Source organism: Acytostelium subglobosum, assembly GCF_000787575.1.
Source record: "Acytostelium subglobosum LB1 DNA, scaffold: scaffold10, whole genome shotgun sequence".
Classification (NCBI taxonomy): domain Eukaryota; phylum Evosea; class Eumycetozoa; order Acytosteliales; family Acytosteliaceae; genus Acytostelium; species Acytostelium subglobosum.
In genome coordinates, this window is record NW_012236523.1 from 355,088 (window position 1) to 372,347 (window position 17,260).

Here is a 17,260-nt window from a genome sequence, read left to right on the forward strand (position 1 = left end):
TGCCATTCCATCAATATTATCTATATTAATGACTCGGCATTGGTAAATGGTTTGCCTGATGCATTTAGAGTTGTCGTCGTAGTTGTAGTTGATGTGGAAGTTGTCAGAGATGGCATGTTACCGCTACTGCTGACATTGATATTGTTGTTGGTGGTATATAATATATTGTCAAAGCTTGATCTCGATGTATTTGACTTTGGTACATAAGGTGCAAGTATATATTGTTTGTTGTCATTGTTGTCATTGTTGTCATTGTTGTCATTATTGTTGTTGTTATGATTGAGAGGTTGGAATGAATATAATTGTTTGCCACCACTGATTGGTATAAGATTGTTTGGTATGATGAAGCTTGAAGGTGGTAACGTCACTGATTGGTAGTCGACTACATCATTGCTGTTGTTGCCGTCAATGTTGTTGTTGTTGTTGAACACATCATCATCACTACTCTCAATTATAAGTTGATTTAGTGCACTATACTGTCGCTTATCCTTGCTCCTAAATGCCAACTTTCGAATCGCTCGAACATTGTTGAAGAAATGTACAAAGGACAGATCGATTCGTTGAGCGCCTTCAATGAAACTCTTGTGATAGTATGTGAAGCACATGACAATGCTCAGTGCCTCGGCCATTATCGAGAAGAGACATGCCCAGAAGCCATGCATCAGCTCCCAGTCCCACACCTTGCCGTTGGGCCCGACGAACTGGCCCTGCATCGAATGGCAAAAGGTGATGGCATCGGGCGAGAAGACGCCATTGCAGTTGAGAAAGTCGTCTTCTCGGAGGCTGGTGCTGATTCGAAAGAATTGGAAGAAACCAATCACCAGCATACTGAGTGTGACGACTGAAGCGCAGCCCGACATATATATCGCACGAATGGTCTTGTGATAAATCAGATTGACTGTCAACGCCAAGTTTGTGATCGATCCAATCTGTGCCAGCAACACAAATGCAAAGCTTATCCTAAATGTTGACTTTGTCCTACTCCCTGCATAAACTGCTGTATCCTTGGACTGGAAGTAATTGATCGAGTGTGTGAGTGTGTGTGAGCCACGATCAATCAATCAGGTGATGATGCTACACATACATTAAAGTCATCCTTTATATCGAACCATGTGAATATGTATAGGTCTTCACCATCTGTGATGTAGTACCATGGTGTGGACAATGACATCAAGATGGCAAAACTGATAAGTATTCCCAACACAAGGTTGATGTTGAAGACATAGGACATGATGTACTACTATGAGTTGAGTTTGTGTGTTGGGTTTATAATGATTGATTACATGTACTACAATATATCTATCTTATCTATCTGTTATATGTTTTAAATATAATGATCATTGAGAGAGTTGAGTCGTTTGTGTGGGTTGGTTGATCAAAAGTTGCATCCAACACTCAATCCATGTCCTTGCCCATGCAAGATAGTGTACCCCTTGTTCTAGTTTTGTGAAGGTCCACACTTCACCCCTTTTGCACCAAAGTCCTCGAGTCCCTAAGAAGGACCTCACACGATTGTTTGAAAAAATATCGCTTTTTGGTGCTTGATTGGTGCGATGCACCACACTCACTTTAATACTACAACTACTTTTTGTTCATCTTGATCATGTCTATCATTCGTCTACCTCTCAACTTTTTCTTGATGATTATTGATGTAGCGGCAACAATGATTGCCACACCAACTACTGTGACTACAACGATCACTGGTATCTTCCACTTGTTGGAGCTGCTGGAGCGATCTGCACAGGCATCACGGGTGTCCTGATCCACAAGTACGGAGAAGTCTGGATCAATTATACAATGTTGGCATTGTGGCAAATTGATTCCAATCAATGTTGTGGTGTCTGTTGTGTTGATGATCTCATTGCGAGAGAATGATGGTCTGCCATCGGACAAGGCAAAGGGCAAGAATCGACCAAACAGTTCAACACCATTCTTGTTGGTCACCTTGAGGAATTGGACATTATTGAGCTTGTCAATCTCCACGACACTCTGTGAGCCAGCGCACACATTGGTGGCATTGTTGAGCGAGCCGTCCTTCTGCATAACAACACGCAGCGTGTTCAAGTTGGACTTGAACGACCATCCACTAATGTCCACCGTCATCTTGAGTGAGTTGGGCGTGTATGTAGTTGTCTGTCCTGCGAATGAGAGAGTCCTGGTGTTTGGCGAGATGTCCAATGTCACAGTCACGTTCAACAACATCGTGGTACCTCGCTGTGGCACCAGGTTGTAGATGTATGATGTCAGGGTTGCGGATGTAATGACGCTTGATGTCCAGGTGTTGGTGAACAACTCATCGATGATGATGTTCCTGGTCGAGTCCAACTCTTGAATGGCAACAATGTTGAACTGGAATGACGAGCCATCGGCCTCAATAGTCGTGGATGGACTGTTGGCATCAGGTGTGATCACCACACTTGGATTAAGTATTGATTCACAATAAGTACCACCATATCCATTGGAACAATGGCACTGTCCACCAACACATTGACCATTGCCATTACACAGATTATCAGTTCCACATTGATCATTATTCTTTGTAGGGTCTACATAATATTATGTTTGATTAGTATATGTTTGGAAAGGGTTGGTCGAGTGTGTGGAGTGCTTACAAATGATCAATGTATGGTTTGATTGATAGGCATGTGAGTTGATCTCAATGTAAAGGTTAGCATAACCTTCAGTCAATCCACCAGGTATCACACAACGAAGTACTGTTGAGTTGGGATTGGCGATATCAGTGCATGTCTTGTCATTGATCGTCACCTTGATCTTGTTGATCTGATCACTAAAATATCCATAGAACATCACCGTTCCACCATCCACAGTCAATCTTGATGTTGATCCAACTGATGGGTAAACTATATTGATTGAATGATCGATCGAGTGAGTGAGTGATTGATGGATGGCGATGGTTATACATACAATTGATTGGAACTGATGTTGTAAAGTTCTGGTAGTAGTTGGATAGGAGTAGTTGATTCACTCCTAGGTTGGGAACATCACTCCTTGATATGTTACATATCATTGATGATTGTGTGATCAGAGCTTGTCCACATAGTGCACCACTGACAAATACCTTGTACATGAATGACGTCTCAAAGTAACCCGACAGTTTGATATTGATATAGTTGTCCTCGACTAGTCCATAAGCATCTGTTATGTTTGTACCATCTGTTGCCCATCCAATTTTCTTTGTAACATTGATCGAAGGTGATTCTGTGAATTTAACTTGATCAGATCCATCATCATTATATATTTGGTATCTATTCGTTTGATTGATTGTTGTCAGTTTATGAACATTGATTGTTATTGGGTGGAGGGGATACTTACGTGTACAATGTGTTTGGGATGTTCAATCCCAGGTTGGTGGACATGCCATTGCCATAACCTAGATTTTTACCTCTGATCTTGAAAAAGGAAGGTCTAGGACGTGGCAATATAAAGATTGCACGATCAATTGTGGCATCTAATTGATTGATTGATTGATTGATTGAATAAGTCAGTAAGTGATTGAGTGATTGAATGAGTGATGGATTGTACATACTGCATGTAAAGGTAGAGGGAGGTGCAGGAATATTTGATGGAATGTAACCATTTACATCTGACCAGTAACAGTAGAAACATTCTGGGACGGAGAATATACCGGTCTTTGCATAATTGAAGTATGATTTCCTGATCTGACAATATGACTCTGGTATATATCCATTAACATTTGGATTATTATCGACCAGGAAGAATGTCAATTGAGCTCCTGATGCAAAATAATCTGGAATTTGTCCTTTCAAATTATTATTGGATAATACACTATATTGATAATTGTCAATATACTTCTGAGATGGAGTGATGTATCTCTGATCATGTACATACATTTCCAGTTTATCTGTTTGATTGAACCAGCTGAGTGGTGGAAATGATTCAAGACCAGAGTTGGTGTTTGAACTGGATGTCAGGGGAGAGAGGAGGGCATGATAAGGTAAGTTTGGGTCTGTGATTGATTGATTGATTAATTGAGTGATGGGATGGATGATCACGTACTAAAATGTTAGACCAGATACTTTGGTAATTGGACTAGAGACTCTATCGAATATACTGTACATATTGATTGATTGATGGGTGTAAGTAGGTGGGATAAGGATTGTGATGGATGTAGTTGGGAGCTTGATTGATCAATAAATACATTGAAGTGATTGATTTGAGCGATGACAGATCCGTGGATGTAAGATTACAATTTGACAATCTCCTGTTTCAAGCAAAGATATGAAGGATGATTGTCAGTGAATGATTGATTGAATGGTTGGTTGGTTGGTTTGTTGATGCTTGTTGCTTACAAGGTTAGTATGCCAGATGATGCAAGACTGACTGTTGAGACTGGTGCAGTTACAGGTAGGCTGTAGTATGTTTGTTGAATATTGCTAAGTGGGAGAATGATGAATGAGTATTGTGTTCCTCCATGGAGGTACCTTGATTGAAGTCCATCACAACATACACTGATTGCAACTGAGGGTTGTTATTGATCTCAACCTGGATTGCTGTGGGAACAATCAATATCCTAAGGATTGATGTCGGAACATTGATTGAGTGAGAATGAGGAGCAACAACATCATCATCATCATTATTATTAATGTTTCCATAACTACAACTTACAAACTTTTTAATGATGGATACCTGGATGAGAGACTGAATGTTGTATAAGGTATTGTCTGTCCAGGAGGGTACTCCAAATTTCTGGAACATCCACGATATGTCAGTGAATGTTTCATTTGATCCATTGATTGATAGATTATGTATACATACAACATGGTCAGTTTGGGGAAGTTCTGAATAGCTGGATCAAAGTTGAGTGAGGGGAACATGGCGTAGATGTTGTTGGTGAAGTCGACAACAGTAAGATTGGGCAGCTTGAACAATGACAGTGGTATATTCGAATATATATAAGTCTTCTTGATCTCAATTGAAACGATTGGATTGTACACTGGATAATTTGATGAGAACGTTACTGGATTGTTTGCATTGCCTTCCAATCTGTTTGTGTGATTGAATGAGTGAGTATGTTTGATTGATCGATTGATAGACATGCACATACTTGATGTATGCCAGTTTGGTATTTGATGGATTGTCCAACAATTCAATCACACTCAAGGAATCATTCCCGACTGAGTAGTTGGAGTTGAATACGAGATTGAACTTTACAAGGTTGGGCAGTTGCAACTCTGGCAATGGCAGTGGAATGGCCTGTGACACTGGTACTTGAATAGTTGATCTTTGTGATTGTTAGAGAGAGTGATCAAACGAATCAGTATGAATGATGAACTTAAACATACATGATCTGAGTGACACTTGCATTGTTGAGTGTATTGCAAATGACATCAGGTGATATGGACTGACATGTGAGTGCAGATAAGTTCCAGTTAAGTTTGAATTGAGCTCCAATCCATCTGATTGCCTCCACTTCAAACATTGATAGATTTGTTAGCAGGAGTATGAGGCCAATCAACATGACATCACATACATTCATTACTGTTTAGGTTCTGTCCTGATGTTGTATGAACATTGATCAATAACACGAATAGAAGTAGTAGTGATGGGATCATTCCCAATGAGATATGTGAATGTGTCATGTTATATATCTTATGTTTATATGTTTGTTTGATTGATTGATTTTGGTTGGGTGATCAAAGATGTCAACCTTGGGGTGGAGTAAAACCATCCGCTTGTCCAAAAGGGTCAAAGGTGGCTTTTTGCCAAATAAATATCTTGATCTGATCAAAGTGTGATCGATCAACTCTGCGCAGGGTTGATTTATCACATTCTGATGATGTGGGCATCTTTGTTCTTGCCAGTCATTGACTTCATCTTATGTTGGATGACATCAGTTAGGTATCGACCATGTAGTTTGTTGATCACAATCTTGGTGACCACGGCTATGATGACTATCGCTCCAACAGATACGGTGACAACTATCACTGGCAACTTCCATCGATCACTAGGTGGTGATGCATGCTCACAGAGACTCTTTGGCACAGGATTGGCATCGACCAGCACAGAGAAGTCAGGATCAATGATACATTGTTGGCGACATTGGAACATGTTGATGCCAAAGAAAGTAGAGTCGGTGGTCGTGTTGATGATCTCATTGCGTGTGAGCGATGGACGACCATCGGCCAAGATCACCGGCAAGAATCGACCATATATCTCAATGCCATTGCTGATCACCTTGAGGTACTGGAGGTTCTGGTAGGCGTCAACTGACACGACGTTCTTGGTGCCACACGGACTGCTGGTGTCATTTATCATCGAGCCATTCTTGTGAATGACCACTCGCAGTGTGTTTAGGTTGGAGTGGAAGTTCCAGTGATTGATGGTCATGGTCATCTTGAGTGAGTTGGCAGTGTAGGTCACATTCTGTCCGGCAAAGGGGACGACTCTGTCCTGAGACGATACGGCCAGTGTGACAGAGGTGGTCAGGTCAGAGTCGATGGCGTTGGTCAGGTTGTACCGATCAGTCTTGACGTTGTTGTCCTTGATTGAGTCATGTGTCCATCCTTTGACCAATTGTTCATAGACAATGTTACCATCTTGATCTAATTCTTGGATTGATACAATGTTGATTGAGAATGTTGTGGCATTGGCTGTAATGGTCGCCGCTGGTTGTGTTGGGTCTGGAAGTATTGTGACATCAGGTTTGAGTTCAGACTCACAATAATATCCACTGAATCCTTTGTTACATTGACATTTATGATTGATACATTGTCCATGTCCATTACAACCTACTCCACAATCATCAACCTCTTGTGATGGGACTGATTGTTTGATTGATTGGGTCAGTGAGAGAGCGAGTGATCGATCAAGTGATTGAAGGGGTACATACATATTGCCAGTGTCTTGTTGGAGATGAATGATTGACCATTGATGATGATGGTTAGGTTGGCATAACCGATTGTGAGTGTGGTCGTTCCATTGGACATAATTGTACAATTGATTACAGTAGAGTCTGCAAATGTAATATTACATGAGTGACCGTTGACCTTTGTAGTCACAGATGTGTTATCACTATAATGTCCAAAGTATCCAAAGAAACTAATATTCTTACTAGTATCAATTGTTCTAGTGAATGATGATATTGAAGGGTAGACTATATGAGGTGTTTGTGTGTCAGCATGGCCACTCAATCATTCAAACATGTTAACAACATACGATATATCTTAACATCCAGAAGTTTGAACTCTTGATATTGGTTACGGATGGTAACATTGAGGTTGTCGGTGTAGTTGAAGATGGAAGTACTGACATCACATAGGAGTAGTGTGGTGTTGGTCGAGTTACATGGATACCACTTGTTATCATTGGCCAACATCTCATAGTTGAAAGATGAGTTATATATTCCAGGTGCACTCAATCTCCAATTACCAAACTTTCTCTCAATGAATGCCTTGTTTGGTGTTGGTACAGTCACTAATATAATTCCAAAGTTAATCAATCGGTCAATCACTCTTCATTCAAATACTTACAATCATAGACCCAGCTGACTTGTTTGCTAATGCCACGTGAGATTGAAAATGTCGCTGTTGCTTCACCACTTGATCTGGAATCAGTTGGAAGGAATCTTAAGACAAATTGGAGTTAGTTATTAGTTAGGTCAATAATAATAACTATAGTTAGTACATACTCAAAGATAGAGTTTGCTGCAATTGGATATAGTTCAGGTGAATAATCAGCACTGGCTCCAAATCCAAGGTTCTCTCCCCTAATGATAAAGTATGGTCTAGAAGGCGTCAGGACATAGAATGTTTGTTCGATAGTTGTATCTTGATGTTCCAAATAATATGAGTTAGATATTAGTATGGTTGATTGATAGATTGATTGATTGAAAGATATGGTAAACTTACTGCATGGATAAGGTAATGTTGGTATGGGTACTGTTGGAGGAAGGATGCCACTCACATCGCTCCAGAAACATTTGAAACACTCGGGAACATCGGTGATGGAGGTTCCAATGAAAGACATTTCAGTGGCAAGTACTTCACAATAACTCTTTGGTAGTGTACCATTGATTTTTGGATTGTTGATTAACCTTGCTCTACCCAGACTGTACGTTGATGGCAATGTACCTTCATAGTTATTGTATGATCCTTCCCACTTATATCCACCATATGTTACATTATCCGAATCAGTCTTTGGTGTTGCAAATGTTTCAAGTGTTGGAAATACTGTTAGGTTGGAGTTACGATGAATACTATATATATATGGATGGAAGGTTAGGACATATTTGTTGTCGGTGTTCCTGTGGTGGAACTTACAAAGTCAATAATCCTTTAAACTGTAACTCATTCACATAGTCCAGGGTACTAATAAAAGATGATGTGTTATGTGTCAATATAATCATCTAATCACATAATAATGTCGAGCACAGGAAATACATACACTGATTGCAATTTAAATGCTCGTAGATCTGTTGGGCTGGCATTAACATTTCTAAGTTCCCTGTTTAATTTTAAAAAGTTAGATATTGTTTATAATAATAATATTGTTTTGGACTTACAAGTCATGAGAAGGTAAATAATGAATCTCAATTGTACTTCTTGTTGTTGTTCCATTCTGGGTCATGATGAATGTTCTGTATTTGTAATAATAATATATATAGTGTCAGTATTATAAATGATTGATTGATTGATTGATATGGTTGATAAATACAAATATTCCAAATTCGAATGATTGGCAACCAAATTAATTGGATATGTTGACCACATTGCACTAGTAATTGCCGAGTAATAATATTAATATTGGTCCTGCATGATTATTATCTACCTTTAAATGCTCACAATGTAGTCAGTACAGGGAAGTTTGGATTACTAAGTGTAAAGTTGGTATAGAGTGTTTGAGTGGTTGGAAAGGCTACATGGCTGAGTTGGTAATAAATTAATTAGTAAGTGATGTTTTTCCAAGTTGAAGTCGAGTATATCAATCTTACAATCTATTCAAGTTCTTGTATACACCTTGAGGATTAATATGAATTTGAATGTTTCCAAGGAATAGATTCTTTGTTGCTTGAAATGAGGTCAATCTTGATATGAACTCTTCAGTAATATTTGATACCAATGTTGCTGATTCAATATCCCTAAAAGAAATAATTAATTATTGGACAATATAAATATATATATTAATAATAATACTTACAAACTTTTCAAAGGGATATATTTTGGATAGTCTGGAGGAATATTGATCTTGACTTGATAGTTTCCTTTTAATCTAATTAAAGAAATAATATTATTATATTAATTAATTTAAAGATCTTGAATTAATTATTATTATTACTTACGTTATGGTTGCCAACTTTGAATTGTTTGGATGGTCAAACATATCCATTATATCAAATGAATCGTTGATTGGGGCATTATTGAGTTCAGTCTGCATTTGGAAACTCTCCAAGTTGTTAAATATTAGGTGTTTCATATTGGGATCAGGTGCTCCATTGTTCTGGAGCACAGGAGGATATGGATACCTATGGGGTAGTTTGTTTGTTGTAAGTGATTAATCATCAATCAATAAATCAATAATATATATACCTACAGATCATAAACTGTCTGTTCCAATGTCTCATTGTTAACAATGTTACAATGGATATCAAGCTGATTGATCTCTTCACAACTTGTCCCTGTCATATTCCAAGGAAGTTGGAATTGCTGTGCCAACCATCTTAAATTAGCCACTACATGTTTGGCGGGTCAATTAGTGATTGATTGTGGTCAGTCATTGCTATACAAATGAGTAACATACATTCTGATGGAGGTAGGAATTCTGCAGTTGTACCCAGGGTAAATACCAACATAACTAGGGTACAACCTAATTTGAATGTGTTAAGGCCAATCAATGCCATTGTCAAGGGGGTTCTATCTGTATCTTCAATTATTTCTATATTTTATATCTTGATTGATTGATAGAGTGAGGTGAGTGAAGTGGGATGGATGACAATAAGAACAGTCATCCATCCAATGACCAGAGGTATGAAGTTTGATGGAGGTCTGATCCCGAGTCTTTGATGGGGCGCCATGGTCTGAAACTTAAGTTATTATTATAATTAAATATCAACATCAACAAAATATCAAATGTGATCTTGCCCATTTGATGACGAGTGGCCCTGTCTTGTGTTGCACCTCTTCGTCAAAAGGATATCTAAAAAAGGGGCCAAACGATCATTTTGCCTCTTCACAATCCAAACGAAAATAACTCGTCGTTTTTCGGTGAACACCATCATTCCCTCTTGCCTTGACTTGATGGTCGTCTTTGGTCAGCACTCACCATGACTGTCGACGAGATAGTAGTTATTGACAGTGATATGGTCATCTCCAACATGTTCTTGATTCCTTTTGTTCCATCTAGTCATTGAGTACATCGTTGATGATAAAAGTTCGTTTGTTGGATGTTCACATCAGCTTCTCTTTCGCTTTCATCATTATATGTTGTCATCCAAGTTGATCAAACGCATGAAGAATGGTTGATGGATTGATGATTGTATTTATTATTATTGAAACAGATACTATTTGTATGCTCTGTTGATGGATAAACTGAATTGAAATGAAATGAAATGAGGTCTCACCCACGTACTTATCATTCCTCGCTCACACTCACTCACTCGATGATCACATCCTAATAACGTTTGAGTTCTTGTTTGTCATCTTGTGTAACTTGTGCGAGACAACGTGATGTAGCTTGCGACCTTGTAGTTGATTGATCACTACTTTGGCGACGACCGCGATAATGACTATCGCTCCAACACTGACTGTTACAACGATCACTGGTATCTTCCAACGATCGTTTGGTTTCGTCGTGCATTGGTCCATTGGCACAGGGTTGGCATCGACCAGCACAGAGAAGTCAGGATCAATCATACATTGTTGTCGACAGTGGAACATGTTGATGCCAAAGAATGTAGAGTTGGTGGTCGTGTTGATGATCTCATTGCGTACGAGTGATGGACGGCCATCGGCCACGCCCAGTGGGAGGAAACGACCGTACATCTCCACACCGTTGCTAATCACCTTGAGGTACTGGAGGTTCTGGTAGGCGTCGATTGACACGACATTCTTGGCTCCACACGCGCTGGTGTCATTGATCATCGAGCCATCCTTCTGAATGACCACTCGCAGTGTGTTGAGGTTGGAGTGGAAGTACCAATAGTCGATGGTCATGGTCATCTTGAGTGAGTTGGGAGTGTACCTAACATGTTGGCCGGCAAAGTCCACCACTCTGTCCTCAGACCCGACGTCCAGTGTGATGGTCACTTGGTAGTCCCCATACTCTGGTGTGTTGAGCCTGTATCTGTCGGACTTGACACCTTTCGTGACGACAGGGTTGCTGTCTCTTGTCCAATTGTTGATCCTCTGCTCATAGACAATGTTACCTTCTTGATTCAATTCTTGAATGGCAACAATGTTCAATAGCAATGAAGTACCATTTGATTGGATTATTGCTGCTGGAACCTTTGGGTCGGACAGAACTGTTACATTGCGCTGCAATGTTGACTCACAATAGTATCCACTGAATCCCTTGAAGCATTGACACTTATGATCTACACATTGTCCATTATTATTACAACCTATTCCACAATCATCAACTTCCTCTGATGGGACTATATCATTGATTGATTGATTGAATGTGAGTGAGTGAGTGTGGAATCATTCCATGATGGATGGTTGGGCTACTTACATATTGCTAGAGTCTTGTTTGAGATGAATGGTTGACCATTGACTATGATGGTGAGGTTGGCATAACCAATGGTGAGGCCTAATGAACCAGGGGACAGGGAACAATTGATCATGTTTGAATCAGCATACTTGATGGTACAAGTCAATCCATTGACCTTGGCAGTCACTGAAGTATTATCAACATAATTGCCAAAGAATCCAAAGAAGCTAACATTCCTACTAGTGTCAATGGTCCTAGAGAATGATGATATTGAAGGGTATTCTAAATGTTTGAGTGAGTGAATGAGTGAGTGAGTGAGTGATCGAAGGAGTGATTGAATCATTGATACTTACTGAATAACTTGACTTCCTCGAGAAGGAACTGTTGGTATATGTTACGTAGTGTAATATTCGTGTTGTCGACGTAGGTGATCAATGTGGCACTGACCTCACATAAGAGCAATGTGCTATTTGTAGTGTTACATGGATACCACTTGTTGTTGACCAACATCTCATAAGTCATTGATGTATTGAATTGACCTGGTGTACTAACTCTCCAATTATCATTCATCCTCTCAACGAATGCATCAAACTCGTAAGGATTACTCACTATCATGACAATATTTGTAAGTCCATATCCATGCATCTATCAATCAATCTATATTAACTTACAATCATATACCCAATCAACTTGTTTGCTGATCCATCTGCCGTGGGATTGGTTGGTGTGTAGCTAAGATTGATTGATGTTAGGCACCCTGAATGGTCAAGGTCAATTTACTGATCAACATACCTGAAGTGAAGGTTGGGCACGGTCATTGATAGTCCAGCAGTGGCATCCTTTCCATATCCAAGGTTGTTGCCAAATATTTCCAGTGTCTGAACAAATGGTGTGAGCAAGTAGAAGGTCTTCTCAATTGTTGTGTCTTGATTGAATGAGTGTTAGTACTTTGATTGAGGATGCTTTTGGACATGTGGACACTTACTGCATGGTACAGCTGGTGGCACTGGAACAGTTGCAGGTAACAATGCACTGACATCAGACCAGAAACATTTGAAACATTCTGGGACATCAGTGATTGATGTTCCAACGAATGACATTTGGTTGGTATCAACACGACAGAATATGTCAGGTAATACTCCATTCAAGTTTGGATTGTTGTTGAACATGGCATAATCCAAATCATAAGGTGGTAATGATCCTGTAAGATCATTGCCTTGCATATCCCTTTGTTTGAATGATTGAATGAGTAAATGAACCAGTTATTATAAGGATGATTGAGTGAATACTTACATCCATATTATATCGAATGTGTTTCGATTCTCATCGTACTCTCTTGCCTTCATTGTGTCCAATGATGGGAATATTTTTACGATGGAGTTGGTATAAGTTCTAAATAAATATTAATTATGTATAAGTTATTGATACTACACAATGTCCTCCAATTATCGATTAACTTACAGTTGGTTCAAACTCTTAAGTTGAATATCATTATTGACATTATCCAATGAACTGGTATATTGTATGTTGATTGATTGATTGATTTGTTTATATTAATTAATTAATTTTGGAACAAACTCAAACATATTATGTTATGTAACTTACACAATTCTTAGACCAGAGGATCGCAAGTCTGTTGATGTAACATTAACATTGCTTAGTGATCTGGATCACGTTTTGGTTAGTATATCCGGTAGATGAATGAGTAAACTTACTCCTACATACAATTGATAGTTTGGAGCCTGTATGAAATTGATGTTGCTCTTTGGTAAAGCACCTGCTGGTTTCCTATCCAAGAACCTAATGGTTGATTGATTGATTGATTGAAATTTAAGTATATTTATATGACTATATCCTATCAATAAACAACTTACAATGTTGTCAACTTTGATCGACTGACGACCAAGTTCATTGAGTATGGTGATCCAAAATATCTGTAGACAAGTAATATTATTATTACTAAATATTCACAATATTATTACAGTAAGTAGCATTATAAAAATCACTTACACATCCTTGAGTGAGGGAAAGTTGGTATCATTAATTGTGATGTCTGTATAAAGTGTCTGAGTTGGAGGGAATTCAACATTCCTTGGTGTAACGAAACATTTTGTTAGTAAATATATATTTTGATTGATTGATTGATCGAATTATATCATGAATAAACTTACAGATCTTGAAGATCCTTGTATAGACCCATTGGATTTAGGTGGATTTGAATTGGATCGCCAAGAAAATTGCTCTGGGTTATCTGGAGATAGGTAAGGCGAGAGATGAACTCTTCACTAACATTGGAAATAAGTGTTGTTCCAACAAGGTTCCTATATTTGATTTTTGATTAATAATGGATTCCATGTTGTATATATACATAAATATGTACATACACACTGGTCAAAGGAATATATTTTGGATAGTCTGGAGGAATATTGATTTTAAATCCACTGTTTCCATTAAACCTGGATTGATGAGTGGACAGTTAGATCATGTTATTTTGAATGAACTCTTTAAAGAGTGTATATAACATACATGATGTCTGTCAAATGTTTGTTTGAAGGTATGTCAAGGAATGCCATTATATCAACTGACGTATTGACAGGATCGTAGATGACAAGGGATGTTATGGAATATCTTGTGATGTTTGTGAATGGAAGGTCTTGTATACCTGGAGCAGGTATTCCATTATCTTTTAAGTCACCTGCTCCAGAGATGTATGCGTTACTATTGTGGTATTGAATGGGTCAGTGAGTGATCATTCAATGATGATATGATCTAACACTCACATTGATGAAACGTATTGCTCAGTTCCATTGGTATAACATGTGATTTGAACATTGTGGATACCTTCACATGTTGTTGCTGTCATATTCCAAGGTAGTTTATACTGCATAGCTGTCCAAAGTAAGAGGTTCACTAATGATGCATAGCTGGTTAGAATGATTGAGTGATTGAATGAGAATGTAAGTATACCTACAATCAACTATGTTCAACTGTTGAGATTGCACATTGATTAGATTGCACAAGACCAATATGGCCAACACCAACAACAACAACATGTTGGTAGAAATGGCCATTGATGAGGAGATAGACGGACCGATTGTTTGATTGATTGTATTACTTTGATGGAGATAGAGAATACTTGATGAATGATGATGAAGAGACTCATGATTTGTCATTGTGGGGAAACTGTCAGTCTTGGTGCACTGACTCAGTCAGCTTGGCGTCTGCCTCTAGGAAATGTGGCCCAACATATGACAATGATTGGGAATTCATTGTGCGAACAAGCAAGGACCGCCCATCATTAGACCTCACCTCGAGGATGGGATCACTATCTCGTTGTTCGAACAGTCACCCTACTCGACGAACAATGGGTCCAGATCGTTGAATTGAATAGAGAAATATCACTGATATTATTATAATGATGACGTTGAGTGAATGATCATGTCCAAAGTGTGGTGTCGCTTCAAAGACAGGTAGTGATCAAAAAAAATCAACTCTATTTCGAAGTTCATAACCATTGGCTCTACTTTGACATGTCACAAAACAATGAATACCTGATACTAGTGTGATAGCGAAAGTGAATGAATGGAGTATTCAAGGACCCTTCATTTTAAAATAGTCGGACAATAAAATATTATTTTTATTAGAGGCTGAGGCCCGACTCAAATTGGTGTAGTGTCACAATGTAGAACTTTACATTGAAATTCGTAAGAAGAACATCATGAAGTATTAATACGGGTGATCAAACTTCAGATCCATCAAAAGCGATCCAAACAACTTTATAACCTTTTATAGACATTCTCGTCACCCCAAGTACGGTTTTCGAAAAGGGTGGGTGCATTGTCATGGAACTAGGCAAAGCAAATTCGTTTCTTCTTCCATCGACTTTTGATTTGTGTGGTCTTTTTGAAAAGGTAGGTGCACTATTCTGTTTGGAATTACACTACTTTTGCCCAGATTGGTAAGGATACCTGTCTATTTTAATTCAAAAGACACCTGGTTTTGTGTGATTTGTAGGGTGACATGTGTCTGTGAGTGTGCATGTATGGACAATCCAAAGTGAGTGAGTAGTATAAATAAGAACCAGTTCTAGTGATTCATATTATTATTAATAATTATTACACCAAGTCCAAAATATTAAAAATGATAGAGATAATTCATGATTATATGAAGGATGTATTACCATACTTCCTATTCTTTATATTTGTAGAGAACGTTTTGGATCTTTTTTTTGAAGAAGACCTATCTTGGAATGATTCCTTTACAAGGTAAGTCCGGCTCATTCAATCACTCAAAAACTCAATTAATCAAAAATATTTAATACTAACATATTAAAAATAATTATTATTATAGTGTTGCTACTGGAATCGTATCCAAGACTTGGGACCTCCTGCTGGCTGGCTCATTTATTGCTGCGTTTGAGTATGCTGGTACTTGTTACATGTGGAACAACTATAGGTTGTTGGACTACGCCACAGATAATAAGTTGGCCTCATTCTTGTGTTTCTTAATGGTCGATATTGCATTTTATATTGATCATCGTCTAACACATGAGGTCAGTATATTATGGTTGGGTCATGTACAACATCATTCTGCCGAGAAGTTCAACCTGATTGGTAACCTGAGGTTGAGTTTCCTCAAGATCTACCGTACCTGGACCTACCTCATACCCATGGGTCTTGTGTTCCCACCTCAGATGCTTTTCTTCCATCTCCAAGCCAACAACATATACCAATTCTTCCTCCACTGCAAGTACGTTCCCAAGCTTGGACCAATCGAATGGATCTTCAACACTCCAAGCCATCACCGTGTCCATCACGCCAGGAACCCCAAGTACATTGATATGAACTATGGAGGGTAAGTTGACTTAATCACTCACTCAATCAATCAAACATGATCACTCACTAACCCACTCAATCAATCAATCAACTATAGTGTCCTGATCATTTGGGACCGCATCCTTGGAACCTTTGTCGAGGAGGATGAAGAATGCTTTTATGGACTAGTCCACCCTGTCAACAGCAATGACCCGACCTGGATCCAACTACACTACATCTACGATATGTATTTGAAGTGGAAGCAACAGACTACTTGGAGCCACAAGTTCCAATCTTTGTTGAAGGGTCCAGGCTGGAGACCCGGCTCACCACGTTTGGGATTCATCGCCGAGATACCCGAGCCAGTGAAGGGTGACTCCAAGACCAGGATCGACCCACCCGTGGCCAGCTCTCTCAACCTCTATGTTGTTGTACACTGTGTTATGGTGATTGGCTCAGTCTTTGTCTTTATGACCAAGTATGAAAAGGACAATACCAACAAAGTTCTGGCGCTCTACCTCCTGCTATGCTACCTGAGCATCACCATCCTGGGTAGGATCTACGACCGCAAGAAGTATGCTTATGGTGTTGAGCTATTTAGATTGTTATTCTTAGTCGCATTCACCTGGACCAACGAGGGTTCCATGGTCCAATTCCTTCGATCGATCTGTGTTGCCTCAAGTGGGTTCATGATCACCAAGATCATGGAGCCACCCGAGTCCATCCTTGTGCGAGCATAACTTGGAGTCATGCTCAACACC

The 17,260-nt window shown here is 39.0% G+C and overlaps 5 protein-coding genes across 5 annotated transcripts; 1 reads left to right on the plus strand and 4 right to left on the minus strand.

The window, feature by feature from the left end:
• Window positions 1-20: 20 nt before the first annotated feature.
• SAMD00019534_055650 (hypothetical protein) lies at window positions 21-1,231 on the minus strand (the record flags this gene model as incomplete). The annotated part of the gene is made up of 2 exons (XM_012899056.1): window positions 21-1,010; window positions 1,085-1,231. 2 exons carry the CDS (start codon window positions 1,229-1,231, stop codon window positions 21-23), a joined length of 1,137 nt encoding a protein of 378 aa, XP_012754510.1.
• Window positions 1,232-1,584: 353 nt separating this feature from the next.
• Window positions 1,585-5,621, minus strand: SAMD00019534_055660 (hypothetical protein; the record flags this gene model as incomplete). Its single annotated transcript, XM_012899057.1, has 6 exons — window positions 1,585-2,202; window positions 4,647-4,728; window positions 4,798-5,025; window positions 5,087-5,263; window positions 5,325-5,451; window positions 5,513-5,621. Coding segments are annotated over 6 exons (1,341 nt in total), but the record flags the coding sequence as incomplete, so codon positions are not given.
• A 184-nt stretch (window positions 5,622-5,805) lies between these two features.
• SAMD00019534_055670 (hypothetical protein) lies at window positions 5,806-8,007 on the minus strand (the record flags this gene model as incomplete). The annotated part of the gene is made up of 6 exons (XM_012899058.1): window positions 5,806-6,803; window positions 6,872-7,135; window positions 7,198-7,455; window positions 7,512-7,606; window positions 7,670-7,808; window positions 7,890-8,007. 6 exons carry the CDS (start codon window positions 8,005-8,007, stop codon window positions 5,806-5,808), a joined length of 1,872 nt encoding a protein of 623 aa, XP_012754512.1.
• A 2,633-nt stretch (window positions 8,008-10,640) lies between these two features.
• On the minus strand, window positions 10,641-13,885 carry SAMD00019534_055680 (hypothetical protein; the record flags this gene model as incomplete). The annotated part of the gene is made up of 13 exons (XM_012899059.1): window positions 10,641-11,629; window positions 11,707-11,967; window positions 12,039-12,293; window positions 12,357-12,391; window positions 12,478-12,610; window positions 12,671-12,912; window positions 12,979-13,077; window positions 13,147-13,197; window positions 13,291-13,350; window positions 13,411-13,485; window positions 13,560-13,619; window positions 13,696-13,776; window positions 13,857-13,885. 13 exons carry the CDS (start codon window positions 13,883-13,885, stop codon window positions 10,641-10,643), a joined length of 2,370 nt encoding a protein of 789 aa, XP_012754513.1.
• Window positions 13,886-15,849: 1,964 nt separating this feature from the next.
• SAMD00019534_055690 (hypothetical protein) lies at window positions 15,850-17,239 on the plus strand (the record flags this gene model as incomplete). The annotated part of the gene is made up of 3 exons (XM_012899060.1): window positions 15,850-15,950; window positions 16,036-16,539; window positions 16,618-17,239. 3 exons carry the CDS (start codon window positions 15,850-15,852, stop codon window positions 17,237-17,239), a joined length of 1,227 nt encoding a protein of 408 aa, XP_012754514.1.
• Window positions 17,240-17,260: the final 21 nt, after the last annotated feature.